The sequence below is a fragment of the Sus scrofa genome, chromosome 6 (genome assembly GCF_054392235.1).
Source record: "Sus scrofa isolate SSC_HxYL_T2T_F1_AM1 chromosome 6, Sscrofa_HxYL_maternal_Yorkshire_Landrace_v2.0, whole genome shotgun sequence".
NCBI classification, from domain to species: Eukaryota; Metazoa; Chordata; class Mammalia; order Artiodactyla; family Suidae; genus Sus; species Sus scrofa.
This window is the reverse complement of record NC_139388.1, coordinates 156,621,182-156,643,660: the sequence shown is the minus strand read 5'-3', so window position 1 is coordinate 156,643,660 and position 22,479 is coordinate 156,621,182. Positions and strand designations below refer to the sequence as shown.

Here is a 22,479-nt window from a genome sequence, read left to right as displayed (position 1 = left end):
ACAGTTTATTCTCTGTTATTTTTGGCTTCATGATACAATGACATAATTTAATAGTTGCAACAGGCTATAGATCCACAAAGCCCAATATATTTACTATCTGACCCTTCATAGGAAAGGTTTGGTGACCTAAATGTTTAATGCAAATGTCTTTAAATTTTTTTATTAAAGTATAGGTGATTTACAATGTTGTGCCAAGTTCTGCTGTATGGAAAAGTACCTCATATATATATATGTATAATTTTATATATATATATATATATATATACATATATATATACATATATATATATATACATATAATTTTTTTCCTTTTTTTATAATTTTTTTATTTTCCCACTGTACAGCAAGGGGGTCAGGTTATCCTTACATGTACACATTACAATTACATTTTTTCCCCAACCATTTGTTCTGTTGCAACATGAGTATCTAGACAAAGTTCTCAATGCTATTCAGCAGGATCTCCTTGTAGATCTATTCTAAGTTGTGTTTGATAAACCCAAGCTCCCGATCCCTCCCACTCCCTCCCCCTCCCATCAGGCAGCCACAAGTCTCTTCTCCAAGTCCATGATTTTCTTTTCTGAGGAGATGTTCATTTGTGCTGGATATTAGATTCCAGTTATAAGTGATATCATATGGTATTTGTCTTTTTCTGGCTTATTTCACTCAGTATGAGATTCTCTAGTTCCATCCATGTTGCTGCAAATGGCATTATGTCATTCTTTTTTATGGCTGAGTGGTATTCCATTGTGTATATATACCACATCTTCCGAATCCAATCATCTGTCGATGGACATTTGGATTGTTTCCATGTCCTGGCTATTGTGAATAGTGCTGCAATGAACATGCGGGTGCACGTGTCTCTTTTAAGTAGAGTTTTGTCTGGATAGATGCCCAAGAGTTGGATTGCAGGGTCATATGGAAGTTCTATGTATAGATTTCTAAGGTATCTCCATAGTGTTCTCCATAGTGGCTGTACCAGTTTACATTCCCACCAACAGTAGAGGAGGGTTCGCTTTTCTCCACAGCCCCTCCAGCAGTTGTTATTTGTGGATTTATTAATGATGGCCATTCTGACTGGTGTGAGGTGGTATCTCATGGTAGTTTTGATTTGCATTTCTCTTATAATCAGCGATGTTGAACATTTTTTCATGGGTTTGTTGGCCATCTGTATATCTTCTTTGGAGAAATGTCTGTTCAGGTCTTTTGCCCATTTTTCCATTGATTGATTGGCTTTTTTGCTGTTGGGTTGTATAAGTTGTTTATATATTCTAGAGATTAAGCCCTTGTCGGTTGCATCATTTGAAACTATTTTCTCCCATCTGTAAGTTGTCTTTTTGTTTTCTTTTTGGTTTCCTTTGCTGTGCAAAAGCTTTTCAGTTTGATTAGGTCCCATGGGTTTATATTTTTTATATTCTTTTCCATCATGGTCTATCCCAGGAGACTGGATATAGTTCCCTGTGCTGTATAGTAGGATTTTGTTGTTTATCCACTCTAAATCTCTAAATTTAATAGTTTGCATCTACTAACCCCAACTCTTAGGCCATCCCTCTCCCTTCCCCCACCCCCTTGGCAACCACAATTCTGTTCTCTATGTCCATGAATCTATTTCTGTTTTGTGGATAGGTTCATTGTACCATATTTTAATTCCACATGTAAGTGATATTGTAATATGTTAATACCATTAAATATCCAGCAATATTCAGATTGCCTTGTCTTATAATTTTTAATTGAGATACAATTGATATATAACATATTAGTTTCAGGTGTACAACATAATGATTCTATATATGTATATACTGCAAAATGACAGCAACAAGTCTAGTTAACATCCATCATCAAATGGTTACCTCTTCATTCTGCTGTAGAAGTTTCAGTTTCCTTGCAACTATCCATGTTTCACCAAGTTCCCTTTAATTTCATGTTCACTTTAGTGATGTTTACATTTCATTTTAATAGCCTTTTAATCTCATTACACTTGCTACTTTCCAATCCGTTTCAGCAATGATATACCTCTTTACATCCTATAGAGAACACCAATGGCTTTCTAAATGTTTTCTAGAGCAAATCATTTTCAAAAGTTTGTTTTTATTTAGAGTCCCTGGGATCATGATTACCTCTCTCTGTTCTGCAGTATTTTTAATTTTTTTATTTTTAAATTATTATTATTATTTTTTCTTTTTAGGGCCACACTCATGGCATACGGAAGTTTCCAGGCTATGGGTCAAATTAGAGCTATAGCTGCTGGCCTACGCCATAGCCACAGCAACACGGGATCTGAGCCATGTCTGCGACCTACACAACAGCTCATGGCAACATCAGATCCTTAACCTACTAATTGAGGTCAGGCATTGAACCTGCAACCTCATGGATCCTAGGTGGGTTTGTTAATGACTGAGTCACAAAAGTCATTCCTGTGTTCTGCAGTATTTTTTTAAAATTAGGCCTCATATGTTAGGGTTTTCTCTTTATTCCATGTCAAATGAGGAGCAATTCATATTCAGATGAGTTGCAAAGGTTTCCCTTGGCCCTACTTACTGCTCATTCAGCTCTCAGTTAAGGGGTGAGTGACAACTCTCAATGGTTGATGCTCCTCAGCCTTTTGCCTGGTGCTCCTCAGTTGGGTGCACCTCAGAGGTGGGATCTTTTCACCACACCTGTTGGATATTAGACACTAAATTGGTGTCATATGTCATAATGGGTGCACTCGTTGACCTGAAACAGACTGCAAGAAATTTCTCTAACAAAGATGCATTTATTCAAGATCAGTCGAGAATTATAATCTGAGGCCTGCAACCACAGTGAGCTGTGTTTATGTCCCCTTCACAGCAAGGGGAAAAGAACACTTTGTAGAAAGGAAAAGGGAATTGGGAGGGCTACAGAAAACACAGTGTCATTGGCTTCTCATTGCCTGAGTCCTTGCTGGGGTGGGGGGTTGTGGGAAAGGAGTCTTTCTTCTTCCTGTTGGGCTCTAATATTCATTGCGGGGCATGAGAGCTCCCCCTATGATATCCCATTTCTATTTAATTGAGGTTTCGGTAGATTCAATTTTTACATATTCCTCAACATGTACAACTACCAGAGATCTCCTCTTTCTGCCCCAACCTACATGACTTTACATTTGTAGGAATTATATTTCACCAGATGCAAACACCACAGCCAGTTTTAGCCATTAGGGCCCTCCTCACCCCAACTTACTTCTCTGTCACTCCTAGGAGTTGTGCTCTCTGCATAGGCACAGAAAAAATGCTAAGAAGAGAGGCGGGTAGAAAGAAGACTATGGAGGAGACTGTTGGCCTACAGGGGATATATAGTTTGCTCAGGCTGCTATAACAAAAGACACCACAAACTGGGTGACTTAAACAACAGAAATTTTATTTTCTCACATTTCTGGAGACTAGAAGTTCAAGATCAAGGTTTCAGTAGGTTTGGCTTCTTCTGAGGCTTCTCCTTGGTTTGCCTGTGGCTGTGTTCTCACATGGTTTTTCTCTGTGTGAGCCTCTCCTTGGTGTCTCTTGCTGTGTTCATATTTCCTCTTTTTATAAGAACACCAGTAAGACTGTATTAGGGCTCACTCTAATGGCCTCAGTTTAACCATTTATTTCAAGACCTTATCTTCAAACCATTTATTTCAAGGGCTGGGGGTTAGGGATTCAACATATTAATTTAGGGGAGGATATAATTAAGTCTGTAATAGGAACAAATATTTAAAGAATCCAAATTTTTGGGACAGTTTACTTAAGGACTCTGAACTTCATTTTACTCATCTATGAAGTGGGTGTAAAAAAAGGTTAACTCATTGGGCAACTGGGAGTATGAAATAAACTGTGCACAGCATTTAGCCCTATACCTGCTCTTATTAGGTGCACATGCATCAGTCCTTTTGACCTTGACTCAGGAAGTTATTTTGGTTGTTTTTTATCTCAGCTTCTGAAAAGCTCATCCAGCTGCACCATCTTTCTTTGCTTTCACCTACTTAACCAGGTAGCCTGTATTGTATTCTTCTCGCCTTTCAGGTAATGGTGAGAAGCACAGCCCTTCCATGATACATAGCTGATAAGCTCTCAAATCTAGACAAAAGGATTCTTTTTTTTACATTTTATAGGTGGAGAAATGAGTGATTTGTCCAAATTCTCAAAGCTAGTGCTTTTCAGTGTTGGGATTTTCATCCAGGCCTATGTGATCCAGGAGCTCATTCTGCGTTTCTTGCATGGATGGGGGCTAAAGGGGTATTGGAGGTACTAAACCTGCAAGCCCTGCAACTTAAAAGTCTCCTCACTTTTGTATGCATATCCTACACTTCTCCTGGGTCCTAGGGCAGAGAGATACTTAGCCCCTCAAATCCAGAACTGTGTTCAGCACCAAGCCCAAGGGTAGAGCTTGCTATGGAATACAGGTAGTTTGCCTAAAGCCCATGTGCCTAGCCACTATCCTATAAGCCTTTAAGTTTCACAAGGCTTGTAGGAGAGTTGGTATAGTATACTAAAAGCCAAGACCCCAAGCTAGAGAGCCTGCATGGGACTTAGCCTTATTGATGAATTCATTTATTGGTAATGTACTGGTTTTAACCTCTCTGTGCCTAAGCGTCCTCATTTGAAAAATAATGGTTCCGATCTCATGGGGTATGTGCAAGGATTAAAAGAGTTAATATTTATAAAGCACTTAACATTGCCTAGAATATAGTAAGCACTATATAAATGTTGGCTATTAGTAATTATAGTTACTTTATTAGGAATATTATTATAAGAATTCTTACCCTATATGAGTTACGAGCTCTCAAAGAGAAGATTGGAATTAACTCTTACAAGCCAGATCTGGTTTCTAAGACCCAACTAATGGGCAGATCCATACCCCATTTTTAATAGCTCACTGCTTAACATTGTTCCTATTCCCATTAAAAAGTAATTGCTGAATCAAACACCTCATGTTTCCTTTATCTCCTAAAATCCTCTGGTTGTTCCTGGGATTATCAAGCCAGTCTTTTTCAACCTAATTGCACTCCCAATAATGGGCCAGATGTGTATGATAAATTCTACTTGGGGCTGTGTCAAATGCACCGCTTTATTTACCAAGCTTCCATAGCAGCTTCATTATTTATCCCCTCCCCCGACACAGTTTGGCTTGTGTGCCTATGTTTTAAACTGGGTTTGAAGCATTTAATTTTGCCAATACAATTTTAGAGTATTAGTTTGCCTCCTGTTCTCTCTCTGCCCTCCTTAATTACCATTTATTGCAAAGTCACACAGAAACATTAAATGCTAATTCTGACTTACATGTTCCTGGCCAAGAACTAGGATAATAATTTCCATCCAACACAACCTGAACTCATTTTACATAAGGGTGATTCAGAGTAGAGATTTGAAATTGTAATCAAGTCTTTCTCAGAATCGCCTTACCCTGGCATTCATTCACTAATGTTTCTGTTAATTGGTAGGCGAATGGCAAAAAACAAAATCTTGATGTTAAAACAAATGTGTGTGTGCGTGCGCGTGCGCGCACGCACACACACACACACACACACACACAATTTTGCAGCAGCATTCTTGAAATTGCTCCTCTCATCAGCTCTTGCAACGTGACAGTTTAAGAAAAGAACACAACTCATTTTATTTGGTTATATGGGGCTAATCCCACGTCACCATAATCCCTCCTGATGTTTTATTGATTCTAAAGGACATTTAATCAGGAAGCAGCTTAGCACTAGAATCTTGCTAATTAGCAAGCAGCCACATTCCAAATGGGTTCCCAATTGAACAACAGATTAATGGACAATATGTACTAAAATAATGATTCGTGCATTCAGCTTCTAAAATGTGTCTAAATTGCATATTTAATCTCTTAAGAACATAGGTTTGCATACAAAGCCCTTAACAGAATGGATTTAATTCAACAGAAGAAGCTTTAGCCAATGACTATTTAAGGATGAAACAGGTTTATCACTTATAAATGCAATTCTTCATCAGTCTCAAGGTTTTGATGTCCTTGAACATTCAAAGGTCAAAAATAGGTGAATAAAAAAATCAGTATGCTTCTCTGATATACACATTAAAGAGTGGAAAATTGAGACTATGGATGTAATTGTAACTAGCCTAACCTCATTCGTTCCCCATACACTCTTATTCTCATATCTCTGACTCCTGGAATCTTGGTTCTGGACCCCAACTTGTAATCAAGTAAACTCAGTATAGTGTGAACTCTGATACTTGCACTTTCTCCTTTTACACTGGTGCCTTTTAGGACTCTCAATTTTAGCTTATTGATTTTCTACTCTGTTTTTAGCCCACTTTTTTGCTTTTTTTTTAACCACCTCCGTCATCTTCACCCAACCACCTCCAAGATTTTAGAGAAGGAAAACTCTCATGTCCAAAACTGGTCTAGTGGCAATTCATTGGCTAGGCTCAGTCTCTTATCATCATTTATTTATCACTTGATGTTCCCCATAATGTTTATACTTTGTTTTTCTGTGTTGCTTTTATCACTCTGTATTGCTTTTCTGTATTGCTTTTATTTCTGTATTGCTTTTATCACTGTTTTTCTGTATTGCTTTTATCACTTTATTTATAATTTCTCTTTAACATTAGAATACAAGCTTCATGAGGAAAGCTTGTATTCATATCCATATTCCCAAGGACTAGTGATTGGTATACAGTAGGCACTCAATAAATATTTGTTAAATTAATGAATGGATTAATCAGATATTTACTGTGTACCTACCATGTGCCAAGTATTGGCGTACAAGTTGTTGTAATATAATGTGTCATGATCCTTGCTAGCATGGAGATCATTATCTAGATGTTAAATTAACAAATTGCATAAATAAATACATAATTAGAAATAGTGATAAGTGGTAGGAAAGAAAATTACTGAATGCTAAGAGAGAATATAGCACAAAGAACATGCTTTTGATGAGATAGTTAGGGAAGGCCTTCTTCATTTTGACCATAAGCTAGGGATTAGGCATAATTCTCATATATTTGCATCCTTCAGAGGATTTTGAGACTTTATTCTTTTAGTTTAGATCAATTCCATAAATATTTATCAAATACCTACTATATGGCAAGCCCTTCTCTAGACACTTGGGATATATCAATAAATAAAACAAATATTCTGCCTGTACTATAGCAATATAGTCTATAGTTTATTAGAGATTGACCAATAACAACAATAAACATCATATATCATCAAATTGTCTAATACATTAAAAGCTTACAAGTGTATAGAAGAAAACAAAAGGAAAGCAGGTGAAGGGGAAGAAAAGGTGGGGGCACTACAATTTAAATAGTGTTTGGTGTAGGGCTCATAGGCAAGGTGATATTTGGACAAAAATTTAAAGAAGGTGAAGGAGTTAGCATGAAGATAAATGGGAAAAGAACATTCTAGGTTGAGGACTCCCCCAGGAGATAGGTGCTAAGATGGATGTCTGCGTGGTATGTCTGAGGAAGGCAGGAGAACAGTGTGACTGGAACAGAATGAACAAAGGAAGCTGTAGATGGAGCCAGAGAAGTGATGGAAGGCAGGTCAGATAGAAATATAGAACCTTTTTAAGGGCTTTGATTTTTTTTCCTTCAAGTGAAACAAGGTGTACCTGCAGTGTCATGAGCAGAACAATGACAACTTTTTTTAAGTTTTAATAGGTCATTGAAGCTGCTGTATTAAGAATCAACTAGGGACAAGGAGAAACAGAATTCAGTTATGAGGCCATTATAGTAATCCGGATAAAAGATAATGGTAGCTTGGGTGGGGTGTAGGTAAGTAAAGATAGAGGTAATGAAAGGGACCAAATTCTGGACATATTCTCAAAATAGAATTGATTTACTAATGGATTACCAATGGATTGGATATGAAATGTGAGGAAAAGAAAAAAGACAAAGATTACTGGTATGTTGTATTTGCATTTTAATTCAGTTCAAAATATTGTCCGATTCTCCATTGTGATTTCTTCTTTGACCATTCGTTATTTATAAGTGTATTGTTTAGTTTCATATTGTTTGGAGATTTCCAGGGTTTTACTTTGTTTTTGATTTATAATTTAATTCTTTTGTGGCCAGAAAATTATTTTATATGATTTATCATCGTAAACTTACTAATATTTATTTTGTAGCTCAGAATAGGGTTTATCTTTTAAATATTTAATGTACACTTAAAAGGAATCTGTATTGTGTGCCACTTACCTCAAGTTAACTGATAATATAGTCCAAGCATTCTATGTTCTTACTGATTTTCTATCTACTTTTAAACAATCAATTACTGACAGAAAGATGTTGAATTCTCCAACTATAATTGTGAATTTTTTTTTTTTTTTGTCTTTTGTCTATTTAGGGCTGCACCCGCCACATATGGAGGTTCCAAGGCTAGGGGTCTAATAGGAGCTGTAGCCTCCAGCGTACATCACAGCCACAGCAACACCAGATCCAAGCTGCGTCTTCGACCTACATGACAGCTCACCACAATGCCGGATCCTTAACCCACTGAGTAAGGCCAGGGATCGAACCTGCAACCTCATGGTTCCTAGTTGGATTCATCAGCCACTGAGCCTAATTGTGAATTTGTCTATTTCTCCTTCCAATTTTATGTTTTTACTTCATTTAACTTGAAGGTACATTATTAAGCACATGGACATTTAGGTTTGTATGTCTTCTTGATGATTAAATTTCTGGCAGTATCTCTTGATTTAGAATCTAATGTGTCTAACTTTAATGCAATCACCCCAGCTTTATTTTCATTAGAGTTAGTTATGGTATATCACTCTCCATCCTCTTACTTTTAGTGTGTCTGTTTTTATAATTTAAAGGGATTCATTCCAGACTGCATTTAGTTGGATCTTGTTTAATTGGTGCATTTGAATCATTGATACTTACTGTAATTATTGATATGATTGGGTTTAAATCTATCATTTTCATTCATATTTATTTTCTATCTCTTCTGTTTCTTTTCCTCTCCCCACCCCCCATCTATTCTTAGTATTTAAATGTGATTATTCCACTTACTCTTCTCTAATACTTTTCATTTCTTTGTATATATTCAAAATGATTACTTTTGTTCTCCCTGAGGACTTCTTTTAATATTTCTTGTAGTGCTGCTCTGATGGTTATGGATTCTCTCATCCTTTGTATATGTGGAAAAAAATCTTAATTCCCGTTAGGTTTTTTAAAGATAGTTTTGCTGGATATAGAATTCCAGATTGATAGTTTCTTCCTTCAGTACTTTAAGTATATTGTTGCACTGTTTTATTACTCACATTGTTTATAATGATAAATCTGTTGTATTTTTTATCTTCATAATTTGTCATTTTATCTTGCACATTTAAGGTTTTTAATTTACTGTTAGTTTAAGCAACCTGATTATAATGAGCCTTGGTATGGCTTACTTCAAATTGCTTTTATTTGAAGTTCATTAAGCTTCTTAGGTCCATGACTTTATAATAGTTTTTTTCAAATTTGGAAAAATTACAGCCAGTATTTTTTTCAACACTCTTTTCTTTCTATTTGTCTTTTCCCCTTATGAGTGAGACTCTAGTTTCCAATGCATTAGGCACCACTATAACACAATGCTCTTCTGAGGACTCTAATCAATGCCACATGTGTTCCTTTCAGATTGGTGGAAATATGAACTATTCCCAACTCTGTGTGAGATTTAAAATATTTTCCACATTTTTCTTCTGTTCCCCCCCCCCGACCCCAGACTTAATTTACTCAAGTGCATACATTAACAAGTCTTTACATAATACTCAAGGGTAACTCTTTGGAAGTCTCCAGGAAGAACTCTTTGGGGAAATCTCTCCTCTCTACTACTTTGTACAGTGCATTTTTCACCTTCCTGAACTTCATACTTATTAGCTCAAGGAGGATCCTGAGACTAGTTTGGAATCCCTTTTCTTGTTCGGTAAACTGAGCTTACCTCAATTCCTTCTCTGTGCTGCCTGATGTCCGAAGTCTGAAAAGTACTGCTTTATATATATTTTTTTGCTGTTTAAGGTGGAATGGTAAATCTGATTCTTGAGAGTCTGCAATAGCTGGAAGTGGAAATTTACTGCTTTTGTTTTTCTATGGCCAAAAGCATATTTTGGTCTTAGTATAAGCAAACATTCTTTATTATGTCTTTAGGTGAAAAAATTGATTGCTTCACACATAAAACTTCTAGCCTAAAGACAGATCTCTGTGTTTGGTATACTAATAAAGGACCATGTGAATAAAAAATAAATTAACTTACTTTATTTCACCTTGGTAACCCAGATCTTGATGGTTAAGCAATGTCTCCAGAAGGCTCAAAGTCAAATATAATCCATGTTTCCCACAAATAGCCCTGACCTGCAAATAAGAAAATATTTGAAATTTTAATATAATGAAATTAAGAATTGAATTTCCCCCCCATAATTAGAACTTATATGATTTTGGCAAAGAATTAATAACCGGGAATACATTACACCATTAGGATACCATTCAGGGCAAGAATTTCCAACTAAATGGTCATCAACAGCAAATTCTTATTTGCTTGGCACAGAGGTATAATTCATTACTCAGAAGCCACTGAACTTTGGAATGCAGATCTTTCATTTCTGTCAGCCGTAGAATGGAGAGTCAAGGCCTAGAAATTATCACACTTATTATATATGTAAATTGCAAAGTACTTTTGTACATCTACCTTGATTTACCAAAGAAACTTGTTGCATTATAAGGTTATAAGTTTAGTAAGGTTATTATTACTATCTACATTTTATATATGAGGAACTCTAGACTTAGAGAGACTAAATGACTTTTTCAATGTCAATGTCACATAGTTAATAAATGATGGAACTTAATCTAGAAACCAAATGCTCAATTAATATTTGTTGGATGGGTGAATGAAGTGTTGCTGCAGTTTCCTGAGTACTTACTGTTTTCTGGGTCTGACAAACCAATTCAGTTCTCAAATTGGTGGGTGATACTTAGATTCAAACATGTCAGGGTTGTAGGGTTGTGATAGTATGTACGTTTAGTGTAATGTTTAATCATAGAGCCTTAAGAGTAAAACTAGATATGCTTGAACACTAGATATGCTGCTTGTGATTTGTTTGACCTCAGAAAGTTACCAAATCTTTTTATGCCCAATTACATTGTCTACGACAGTCCAAGACTTGTATTTTCTACTTTTCAGGAGAAATAAGCAGTAAGAATAGTGCCTGGATTTTAGTAGACACTTGCTTAATATTTGTTGAAATGAAGAAAAGAAGGAGAGAAAAGGAAGAAGAAGGGAGATAGAGGAAAGAGAGAAGAGAGGAGCAGAAAGGAAAAGAGGGAAGGGGAAGCCAGTGAACAAGAGGAGAGAGAGGAAGAGACGGAACAGAAGGAATGAAGGAGGAGGGAAAGAAGAGAGGAAGGGGCAAAGAAAGAAGAAAAGAAATGTCTAATTTAGTGTTTGGACGAATCATAGCTACTATTATTATGTTGAGAGGATGTTCACATAGTGACAATATTAAGGACACCATTTTGCTCTGATGCTTTGACATCTGGGCCCTGCTGACCCTGGATTGACCCTCCCAGGGCTAGCCAATTCCTACGGACAGTGGAAGACTGGTGTGAATGTGTGTCTTTTTCTGCAAACCAACTACTTCCTTTATTGAGGCTTTCACACTTGGGCCACTATTTCCCTGTCCTAACTATTCCAGGGCCAAGTACTAGGCAACTAGGAATGGCCTCTGTGACCATTGAAATTATTCAAACTAGCAAATCCTAAGCCTGCTTACCCTGCCTCACCCACTCCAAAGTAAAGGCTCTGCCCACATTTCCCCCTATCATCTCTGCCACCTGACCCACCTGGTGCTTCTCTATGTGGCTTCTGTGGTATGCTGGGCCCCTCCTCTTGGGAACTGTGAGCAACAAACTGTCTTTTCAGTGGTAACAACCTCCTGATCTGATGGTCTGACCATACTTGAATAATCATATAATTTAGATTTTAATACAGTGACAAAAAGCTAGTCTTCATCTGTCTTTATGGAAAGAAACAAACAATCAACTTAGGTTCAAAATTTGCACGTTACTTACTAGGTATAGAGGAGTATCTCAGGGAAGGAAAAAGATCAATTTGAAACGTGAAATAATGAATAACAACTTGCCAGAAGAATAAGAGGTTAGGGAGAATTCCAGGCAGAAGAAAAACGTGTAAATAATGATGAGAAAGAGCGTGGTGCTTTTTAGAAACTTCATGTGTTTTGACATTATTCATTTTATTATATAATTTTATGTCCTGTTCCAGGCTGGGCAGTAAATATCTATTCATTAGAGCTTCTCTGAAAGACGGTTGTTTTCTGAGGGCTGGAATTGTATTTCTTTAGTTTTCCTATCACTATTGCTGAGCACAGTGCTGAAAAATAATTATTGAATAAATGAATACATGGATGAATGAGGGATGAATGAATGAATGAGTTGAAGATATTGAAGAGTGGAATATGTTTGAGCAGAAATTGCAAAAAACGGAGAGAGGAGGGGGAAATTTGTCACATTATGCTGTTTTACTCTACAAATAAGAATTGACTTATCCTCAGGATTAGAACATATTAATGTATTTTTAAGCATCAATATTAAAAGGTTATTCTGAAAACAGTTTATTTACTTCTGGCAACACTGAGTTTTGCTCCAGGCTAAATGAACAGCACATTAGAAATAGTACATCAGGGTTCCTGGAAGCAGATTGATTGATAGTTCAGAACTGACTGCTGACAGTTGTAGAAGAGCAATAGAAACATCTACCAAAAAATCCTGGCAATTTAGTGTTATCCAGTATTATTTTTAAAATCCTTTAAAGCAATAACTTTAAATTCTTTGACTACTTTTAAAGTATTCATTCTTATGACCCTTGTTCAATAAGAAAACATTTGATTATGTGTAGTTTCTTCTGTTTAATAAGGACATTTAGAAAATCAAATGTAAATAAAATGTCTGTGTTGTTTAGAAAATGACATGTGAAAAAAAATATTCATTTCCTCAAACTGCTCCTTGAAAGAATGATGCACATATGCTCTCTCAACTTCCTTTCCATTTATGGTTCCATCTGCATTTTACCCCATCATGCTACTTAAATTGTGTTTCCCAGGTCACTAGTAACCTCTGGAGTTTCAAATTTAATGAATATATTTCAGTCCTGATTATAGATGATCTTTTTGCAGCATGTGACATGGCTGATTGTGCCATCCTTCTATAAATCTCTTCTCTTGGTTTTCTTGACAACTCCAATGTTTCTTTTATTTTTAGTTTCCTTTCTTGGTTTGTCTTCATCTATCTACATCTTAACAATGAGTGCCCTCTTCAACCTTCCATTTTTTCAATTATGTCTTTGAGTAATCCTAATTACCCCCAAGGCTTCCACTGCATATTGAAGACTCTTAAATCATTATTTCGCTGTAATCTCTCAACCTACAGCAACATGTTCAGAACTGAACTCATCATCCTTTCCTTTACCTCCCCAATCTACTCCTTTTCTATGTCATATCTCAGAGAATGGGACCACTATCTACAAAGTTGATGAAGCCAGAAACAGGAGTCATTTTTGATTCCTCTTATTTCAGGACCTGCGTCTGGTTAAGTCTCTAAGACCTACTTTTCTACTTCTTAGTAGTGCCATTCCTCCTATTACTGACCTGGTTTAAATCCTCCTAATTTCTTGCTTGAATTACTGGAACAGCCTTTTAAAGATTCTCTTGGTCTCTAATTTTCCATTTTATATTAGAGTGCTCTTCTCAAATTTCAAATTTGATCATATCATTCACTTGCTGAATACCTGCCGATGATTCCATTGGGGCATAAGGATAAAATTCACTCACATTCTTCAGGAAGATCCTTCAGAAACTGCTTCTTACTTTCCATTCTAATATTAACCTGAGAGGCATCCCCCACCATCCCCAGCCAGCACACATTTACTGTGTCCTGCCTATACATATGACTTGCAGTCCCTCAATTATCTTTATCCTCTCTCATTTCAGTGACGTTTCTCATTGCACCTTTTACTTAGAACACCTTTCCTGTCCCTTTCTCTGCCTCTGCCCCAATTCTTTGCCAAAGTCATATGTTCTCTAAGATTCAGTATTTTCATCAACCCCTCTGGATTTTTGGGTGAGGTTCTCTGTGTTCTAAACTGCCATCACTGCATTTGTCATATAGAGGTGTAAGATGTTTAAACTATTACCTCTTCCCTGAACTCCTAGAGAACTCTGGAAATGAACTCATAGTGTATTATCCTCAGTGCATTATCACACTTCCCAGAACACTGAATGATCAATAGGTGGAATGCAAGAATAAATATGCCATATTGATCATTGGAAGAAGGGAATGGTTCGAAGCTAGTAGAAATCATCTATAGTTTTATGGTAGAATGTAATGATATAGAAGCAACTAAATACAGAAAAAAGAAGCCAGGAAAACTGTAAAAGAATGTCTTACAGTTCTGGTCACTTGGTAAACTAGTGTCATAGTTGTAGTGTTGCCACAGGAATGCACTTCAGTTTCACAAGTTCAGTTTCCTTGGTAACGGGACTCCCTCTTGATGATAATGAGGAAGTTGCATAAAAATCAAGCAAAGAGGTAGAGCAACCTGTGTTCTAGCCAGCTTCTCCTGGTAGAAGGATCTGGGAATTGTTTGGGAGGAGGTTGTTATGCAGAGTGGAAAGAAGATGAGTTCAAGAGGTAAAGAATATAGACTATGTTTAAGTGTTAAACTGAGCCTGCATGCTTAGAAACTTCTTAGGTTCTACAGACTATTCAACCTCTGGTGGACTAGAATAAGGACCAGGGAAGTTAACAAAGAAATGTATGTGGATCCATGTTGCCTCAGGAGTGCTTTCTGAACCGTCATTGCATCACAGGCATGATAGAGGAAAAGAATGAGTGAGTCCATAGAATGAGGATGACAGATATGAGACATGTTTTTATACTGTTCTTTGAGAATGGTGACAATGCCATTGATTTGAGTGACAAGACACATAGATCACCCTTAAAAACTGCATTTTTGTATTAGAATAGCCACGGATGAGCTCTAAGCCCTCTGAAATGTTGGCTGTGAGAATGTGCTTTCTTCCTTCTCTGGGCACAAGCTACATAGACTTCATGATAAACTTAAGGAAGTCTGTGATTCTCTCCCCTGTACCCTGAATAGATTTAGAATTACAGATCAAAAAGAGAAACCTTTCCAACTAAGGTGGCCATTCTCAGTCTACTCTGAAGTTCTGTGTCTAGGAACAAGGACACTGGGGTACAATTGCTGCTGCCTGCCATGTCCAATGTCTGTTGAGCCTCAATTTGTCTCAGGTTCTGGGGAAACAGAATTCTATTTTTCATGCTTCCCAGAACTGTAATATACTTTGAGTGAGTTCCAGATGTCTTTAAGAGACACCAGATGGCTCATGAGAGGCAGACCAACTTCAAGAAAAATGTGCCCCATTTCTTTGGATATGAACTACAAATTTAAGCTTTTAGGGCCAGCTATGGAGGGGAAGACATTCAGGGCCTGCTGTGATAGCCAGTGAGCGATGTAGCCATCATGGGACCCTGGAAAACGTACTCCTTCTTTAGGCTACTTTGCATAATTTCACCACTTTTTTTTTTTAATAAAGAAGGGAAACAGTTACTGAGTGCATCATATATCAGACAGTGTAATAAATGCCTTCAAATACTTACCTTGCTTAATCCTCACAATAGACCCAAGAGGAAGATATTTGGAACCCAGTTTTTCCAGATGGAAAATCTGAGACTCAAAGAGTTTAAGCAAATTTATTTTGATTTTCAAGTCATTTATGTTCCATTCTATGAGTGTCATCTGAGAACATTCCAGCTTCACTGATGCTGTTATGTATTTTCAAATTACTAACAAAAAAATTGTTCCTTAAGTCAATTTCTGCTGATCTTTTGAGTAACATAATAAAAGCCATTTATGATGTATGGATTCTCTTTTAGTGTTCTCTCTCTCCTAGTGAAACATGCTTGCATATGTAATGCTCATGGATGGAATACACAAGCACACACGTACACACTGTCACGTGCCTTGACTAGTTGGTTAGTTGACTGTATGAATGAAAGCCCAGAGATAGCTCCTTCTGTCCTGCAATAAGAATCCACTTCCAGCATACTGTGTTCTTGCTTCTTTAGTAAAGGTCGCTTGTTCTTTTGAATTCTCTCTCAATTCTTTTTTTTTTCCTTTTCCTTGAGCTGCTCCCGCAGCATATGGAGATTCCCAGGCTAGGGGTCTAATCGGAGCTGTAGCCACCGGCCTATGCCAGAGCCACAGCAACGCGGGGTCCGAGCCGCGTCTGTGACCTAAACCACAGCTCATGGCAACGCTGGATCCTTAACCCACTGAGCAGGGCAGGGAATGGACCCACAACCTCATGGTTCCTAGTTGTATTCGTTAACCACTGGGCCACAACAGGAACTCCTCTCTCAATTCTTAACCTTTTTTTTTTTTTTTTTGTCTTTTTAGGGCTGCACCCACAGCATACAGAAGTTCCCAGTCTAGGGGTTGAATTGGAGCTGTATCTGCTGGTCTACACCACAGCCATAGGAATACCAGATCTGAGCCTTGTCTGCAACCTACACCACAGTCATGGCAACTCCAGATCCTTAACCCCCTAAGCGGAGGCCAGGGATCGAACCTGTGTCCTCATGAATGCTAGTCATATTCATTTCTGCTGAGCCATGACTGGAACTCCTGAGACTCAGTTTTTTTAAAAATGTATTAAATGGGCATTATAACTCTACTTATATTTTGTACTTATTTGTAAATGTTAAATGAGTTAATGTAAGTAGAGCATTTAGTGCAGTATTTGGCACTTAGGAAGAACTCAGTACAGCTTGGTGGTGAAAGTTGTTAGTGAAATTGCAGTAGTAGTGGTCATTATTATTTTGCTTATATTCAAGGTAACCTCGTAACTGGGGTTTGTTTGGCTAAAGACAATATGGTTCTGGATCTTTTTTCATGAAACATATCTGCACAGTTAATTAATGTGCCAGCATGCTAATCTCTGTCAGCAATTAATCACATCAGTGCCTAAATGTGGTGTCCCTAAGGCACAGGGTATCACATGATAACCTCACGGGAAGCTGGCAGAGGGTGTGAGAAATGAATACTTGGCTTTGGAGAAATATTTATTTTCCATTGTGAAATATTATTTTAAGCATTGTAGTAGTGTCTGTTGTTAGCATAAAACATAGCCTAATGTAAGTAATTCCTGGACCAATTCTGCATATTTCAAAATTCCTTTTCTCTTTTGTTTTTCTCCTCTTGGGCACAGAAAGCACACAATTGTGTAATGTAACCCACAGGCAGAACGCAGATCCCAACTGTGCCTTCTGACTATAGATCCAATACCCTGAGGTGGCCTTCTGAGGTGAACAAATCTGAACTCTAATTTGGTTACCTTGGGTGGGGGCAAGTAGCCGGAGAACGAGTGATCTTCTTTACGAAAACTCAGGTTGAGGTTCTCCATGTTGAGTTTGCCTTTGGCTGCCCTCAGTGTCATCTTCAAGATCTCCAGCAGGCTCTTGTTCACATCTGACTGGGAGCTGGAGTCCTGAGGGGCAGTACTGCTTGGAGAGGCAAGAGAAAGGCTGTGAAAAGATGACCCACTCGAAGTTGCTGGGTGTTTTCATACCATATCTCTCCCCTGTGATATACACTGTGGAACTAGAGAACCCATTAGGCAGCCTCATCAAGGGACTGCATGTGGAGAGGGCACAGATTACCTAAGATCTGTTCCACCCTTGTGAATGCCAGTCTCTTCCTCCAGAGGCACCAACTAATTCAACTAGAATACAGACTAACATTTGTAATCCACTAGCTCTTTTTTCCAGGTGAGAAAATTAGAAGTAACCATAATAGTTTACTTTACCTGCTTGATCTTACTTTTCTAAAGCCTAGGTAATTACTGATAGCAAATCAAATTCCAAATTGTCCATTGCCACAAGCAAAGCAAAGCAGATCTTGCTAGATCCCTATAACCAGAGAACCTCTATAGAGGGAACTCTTATTCTCTCTCTCTCTCTTTTTTTTTTCTTTCTTTTTTTTGTCTTTTTGCCTTTTTCTAGGGCCATACCCGTGGCATATGTCTGTTCCCTGGCTAGGGGTCTAATTGGATATACAACTGCTGGCCTATGCCAGAGCCGCAGCAACCCGTGATCCAAGCCATGTCTGTGACCTACACCACAGCTCATGGCAACACTGGATCTTTAACCCACTGAGTGAGTCCAGGGATTGAACCCGCAATCTCATGGTTCCTAGCCAGATTCGTTAACCACTGAGCCATGACGGGAACTCCATATAGAAGGAACTCTTGAACCCGAAGAACTTCCTGCATTATCCTTGACTCTGCTCTTTGTATCTAGATAACCTGGAAGAGGTCTGGAAATAATTATTTACTTACCATCTGGAATGCAAACGTATGTAATTATTGAGATGGTGTATGTAACATTATTGCTACTTTAACAATTGGTGAAAAACAACAGGGTGATAAAATGTGATAGTCATTTATTAAAACATTTTTTAGAAGTTCAGCACTAATATTTATTTCCATTAAACCCTACAAAGTAAGAGTGGGGTTGATATTTTTGACTGGGCTACAACTCAATAAAATATTGAATTTTGTCAATGTACCTCTGTTTCCCTGAGTCACCTTGCTGTTAACAATGGACATATTGGGAAATTATCCATAATGTCATAATACTGAAATCTATTTTTTCTATTATTTTATCTTTTTTTTACGTTTTTTTAAAAAAATGGTCATTTATTTTATGAAACTAGATTGAGATGTTTACTCGTTTAACACACAAATGTATGTGTCCTTCAAGATGCAAGCTGCAGTATCTTGTCCACAGTGAAGCTTTTCCTAGTTTCCACCATCTCAACTTAAGTGTCACTTCCCTAAAGAGCCATCCTCCAACCTCTACTCATGTAAATAGTGACATTCTGGTAAATCTTTAGTGACCAGCTCTTCAAGATAAAGCCCTAATTGGAAGCATTACTAATTTTCATGGTGCAAATGCTCCCTTCATGGCTGATTTCAAGATGCCAATATGATGTCCCTTCTTTGTTCTTTTCCTTAATGTTTCCTCCAAGGTACAATGGCTTCTGGTTCCTTAGGCTGTTGTTTCCTGCCTGACCTCCCTAGTAGACTGCTTTGTAAGACATGAGATGGGTCTGTTTTACCCTATTTCCTGTGGGTCTTATAGAGAATGGCCTTGGCAATCTAATGTATCTGTCCCAGATTTTAGTCAGAAAATTTCCTTCATCTTTCCTTTTCTTGCAATAGCAGTTCCTGTGGGTAGGAATTCATAAGGCTTTGGCCCCACTGAGTACTGAATGGGCAGGTGTAATATGGAACCTATTTATGGCAGCTTGTGGTGTTTCTTAGAAAAACCTACTGCAGGAATTTATTTCATCTGGTCCAACTTAGGTGATGAGAGCTGTTGCCACTTCTGCTGCCACTGGTGATGCTTGGGGCTTTTTAAACATCACAGAGCTGCCCCATGGAAGGCGTTACTTGACATTGAGGGCCTTTTTCTGAGCAGTACATTAATTAACAAAGAGACTAATTTGTATAGGCCGTCAGCCCTGCTCTTCCACATACTGTTTTGTTTGTACATAACAACAGAATAGCACTTTCTCTGATGAATTCATGATGATTTTTTTTTCTCTACATGAATTCAAAATGATTTTTTTTCTTTTCATGGCCGCACCTGTGGCATATGAAATTTTCCAGGCTAGGGGTCAAATCAGAGCTGTAGCTGAGGCCCATACCACAACCACAGCAACACTGGATCTGAGCTGAGGCTGTGACCTATACCACAGCTCGGGGCAATGCTGGATCCATAACTTACTGTACAAGGCCTGGGATCGAACCTGCATCCTTACAGAGACAACACCTGGTCCTTAACCTACTGAGCCACATGGGAACTCCCCAAGTGATTTCTTTATGCAGCTTTTTATACAGTAGATATCAAGATATCCCTCCAAGTGAAGGAATGAAAACTCTTTGGATAACTGGAGGTGCCAATTACATTCCACAGATATTTATTGAGCATCTTCCAGAAGTGTGCTAGAACTAAGCTGGACACTGAGTTGTCCAAGAAAGATACTATCCCTTGCTTCAAATGTCAAATAAGTAATTATGAGAACAATGACTGTTATAAAAGGAAAGGGCTATGGAGTCATAAAGAGAAGAGATGTAACCTAGTTCAGAGCTCAGGAAAGGTTTCCTGTTTAGGATTCATAAAACCCATATCTGCCAATAAGTGGCTATGTATTCTGATGCAACATCTACTACCTCTCAGGGCCCAAATCTCACTGTCTGTACTGTGTGGTATATGGTTTCTAATTATTAAATATTGCTAGGGCTTTCCAGCTCTCAGTAGGGCAATTGCTCTGAGTGATATCTGAGTGGTGTATCCACATGGCAGCATCATTTTCTTTGGACTGTGAGCCCTTCAGGGAAAGACTGGGCCTTACCAACCTCCAGATACACTGTGCTCAGCAAAGTGTGCCTGGCAAGCAGCTGGCATTCAATGAATGTGTGTTGAATGAAATATTGTGGTCAAAAAGGGCACACAGTAGAAAGGAATCAAGTCTAGCACTTGGCCCAGGGGCATTTTTGTAGGAAACCCTGCCTTTCTCCCTGGAGTGAAGCGATAGACTTCAATGCTATGGCTCTTAGCCACTATGTTACCTTATGTGTAACTGGAAAGAGTATCTTCTGGTAGGATAGTTTTAAAATAGTCATGAACATTTATAGAGCACTTACTATCTATCAGGCACTATTTTTAAGAACTTTGCATTTATTAACTCAGTTCTTCTTACAAATCTATGAAGTGAAGGGGGGAAATCTATTATTGTTACCATTTTACCCCTGGAGAATTGAGGCACAAAGAGGGTAAGTGACCAGCCCAAGGTTGCAGAGCCACTAATGGACAGAAATAGGAATTGAGCCCAGGCTTCTGTCAATGGAGGTTATGCTCCTAACCACTGTACTTTGTCACTTTTCTTGGAGGACACAGGGACTGTCATGCTTTACTGTATCTCATCTTTAATTCTACTTCTCACATCCTATTTTTACATTGAATCATTTCTTTCCTTTGAGATTACGTGAAAGAATTATTGACTTCTGTCTGTTATACCTTTTTCTGCTAGCGCCTGTAACCCAAGAGTTCACTGACTGAACATATTTCTGGAATAACACATTATAGACTGGAGCTCTGCCCCAGGACACAATCATTTCTTATTTCATAATGAGATTTTTCATTTTCACATGGTAACCTCATGAAAAAGACACATGCTTGATGTTAAGAAGCAGGTAATTGTTGCAGACAACTTTCTATGCTGGCCTGCATACGAGAGAGAGAGGAGAAAACTGTAATCAGAATCTAAGTATTGATGAAGAGCAAAATGATTATGCATTGAGTGAATCTTTTGAATGTATGACCTTCAAGATCCCTGGCAGCTTTTGAAGTCTACGAACACTATGCCTGCAGAAAGGGAGAAAAGTACCTTCGATGGCTACCACCCTGAATTTCCTTCATGTTGTTATCCTCAGCCCTTTTGTCTTGCTGTGGATCATCTGAAGTGGCGACTTTTAAAAACCAGAGTAGCTTTTCGTAATTCACCTGAAAATTAAATATCAAACAGAACATCCTCATTTAACTGACATGTAGCAGAAAGAAGACTTCTGCTGAGATAAAATGTATTTGGACAAGTTTTAACATGACAAGTTTTTAAAACAGATTTTAAGTATAGTGAAATAATTAATGGTGCGTTTTACCAACTATTCCTTTTATTTCTCTCTTTTGGACATATGGAAAAATTACATATCCTGGTTTTCTTGTGTCTGGGTAGGGCAATGACCAGATCTGGCCAGTGAGCAGTGAGAAGAATTGACATGTTCTGCTTCTGGGCTGAGGATTAAACTGCTGACATGACACCCTCCAGACATCTCTTTCTCCTCTCTGCCATCACGTTCAAAAAAGATTACAGGGTGAATAGTTCATCAGCCTGGGTTTGGAGCTAAGAGGATGACAGTACCGAGAGGAGCATGTGGCAGATCCATTACGGAAATGTAAATGAAAAATAAGTATTTGTTATTTTAAGGCCCTGAGCCTTTGGGGCTATTTGTTACAACAGCATTACCTATGCTCTAGCTTCTCTGTCACATACACATCTCATATATTTATTACATATAATATAAGCTTATATTTAATATCATCATCAGATAAAATCAGAGAATTTACAGACAAGACCTTATTTACCTAAGTGAAAAACCTAAGATGACATCCTGGGGACTCTGATGGGTAGACAACTCTAGGGCAATAGAGGGGTAGCAGTGGGGGAAGGAAGCTAGATAAGGTCCTGCTAGATACTAGGTCTCAAGCTAGGGAATTGGCTTGAGCTGAAGCTTCATAGAGGTTGTACTAGTAGGTTGACATTATATTGCTTAATATGTCTCACAAATATATAACTAATTCTACTTTTTACAGG

General features: G+C 37.9%; 1 protein-coding gene across 18 annotated transcripts in view; it reads right to left on the bottom strand.

Annotated features, from left to right (window-relative positions):
- C6H1orf87 (chromosome 6 C1orf87 homolog) overlaps positions 1-22,479 on the bottom strand; it is a 118,491-nt gene that overhangs the window by 27,038 nt on the left and 68,974 nt on the right. For 9 of the 18 annotated variants that reach the window (XM_084964892.1, XM_084964885.1, XM_084964895.1 and 6 more), the window contains 3 exons: positions 21,496-21,611; positions 17,378-17,543; positions 10,207-10,304 (listed from right to left, as the gene is read on the bottom strand). In XM_084964892.1, the coding sequence (XP_084821018.1) occupies positions 10,207-10,304; positions 17,378-17,543; positions 21,496-21,611 (380 nt within the window). Of the gene's footprint in view, positions 1-10,206; positions 10,305-17,377; positions 17,568-21,495; positions 21,612-22,479 lie in introns of all 18 variants that reach the window. The other 9 variants (XM_084964894.1, XM_084964887.1, XM_084964897.1 and 6 more) reach the window with 2 other exon arrangements.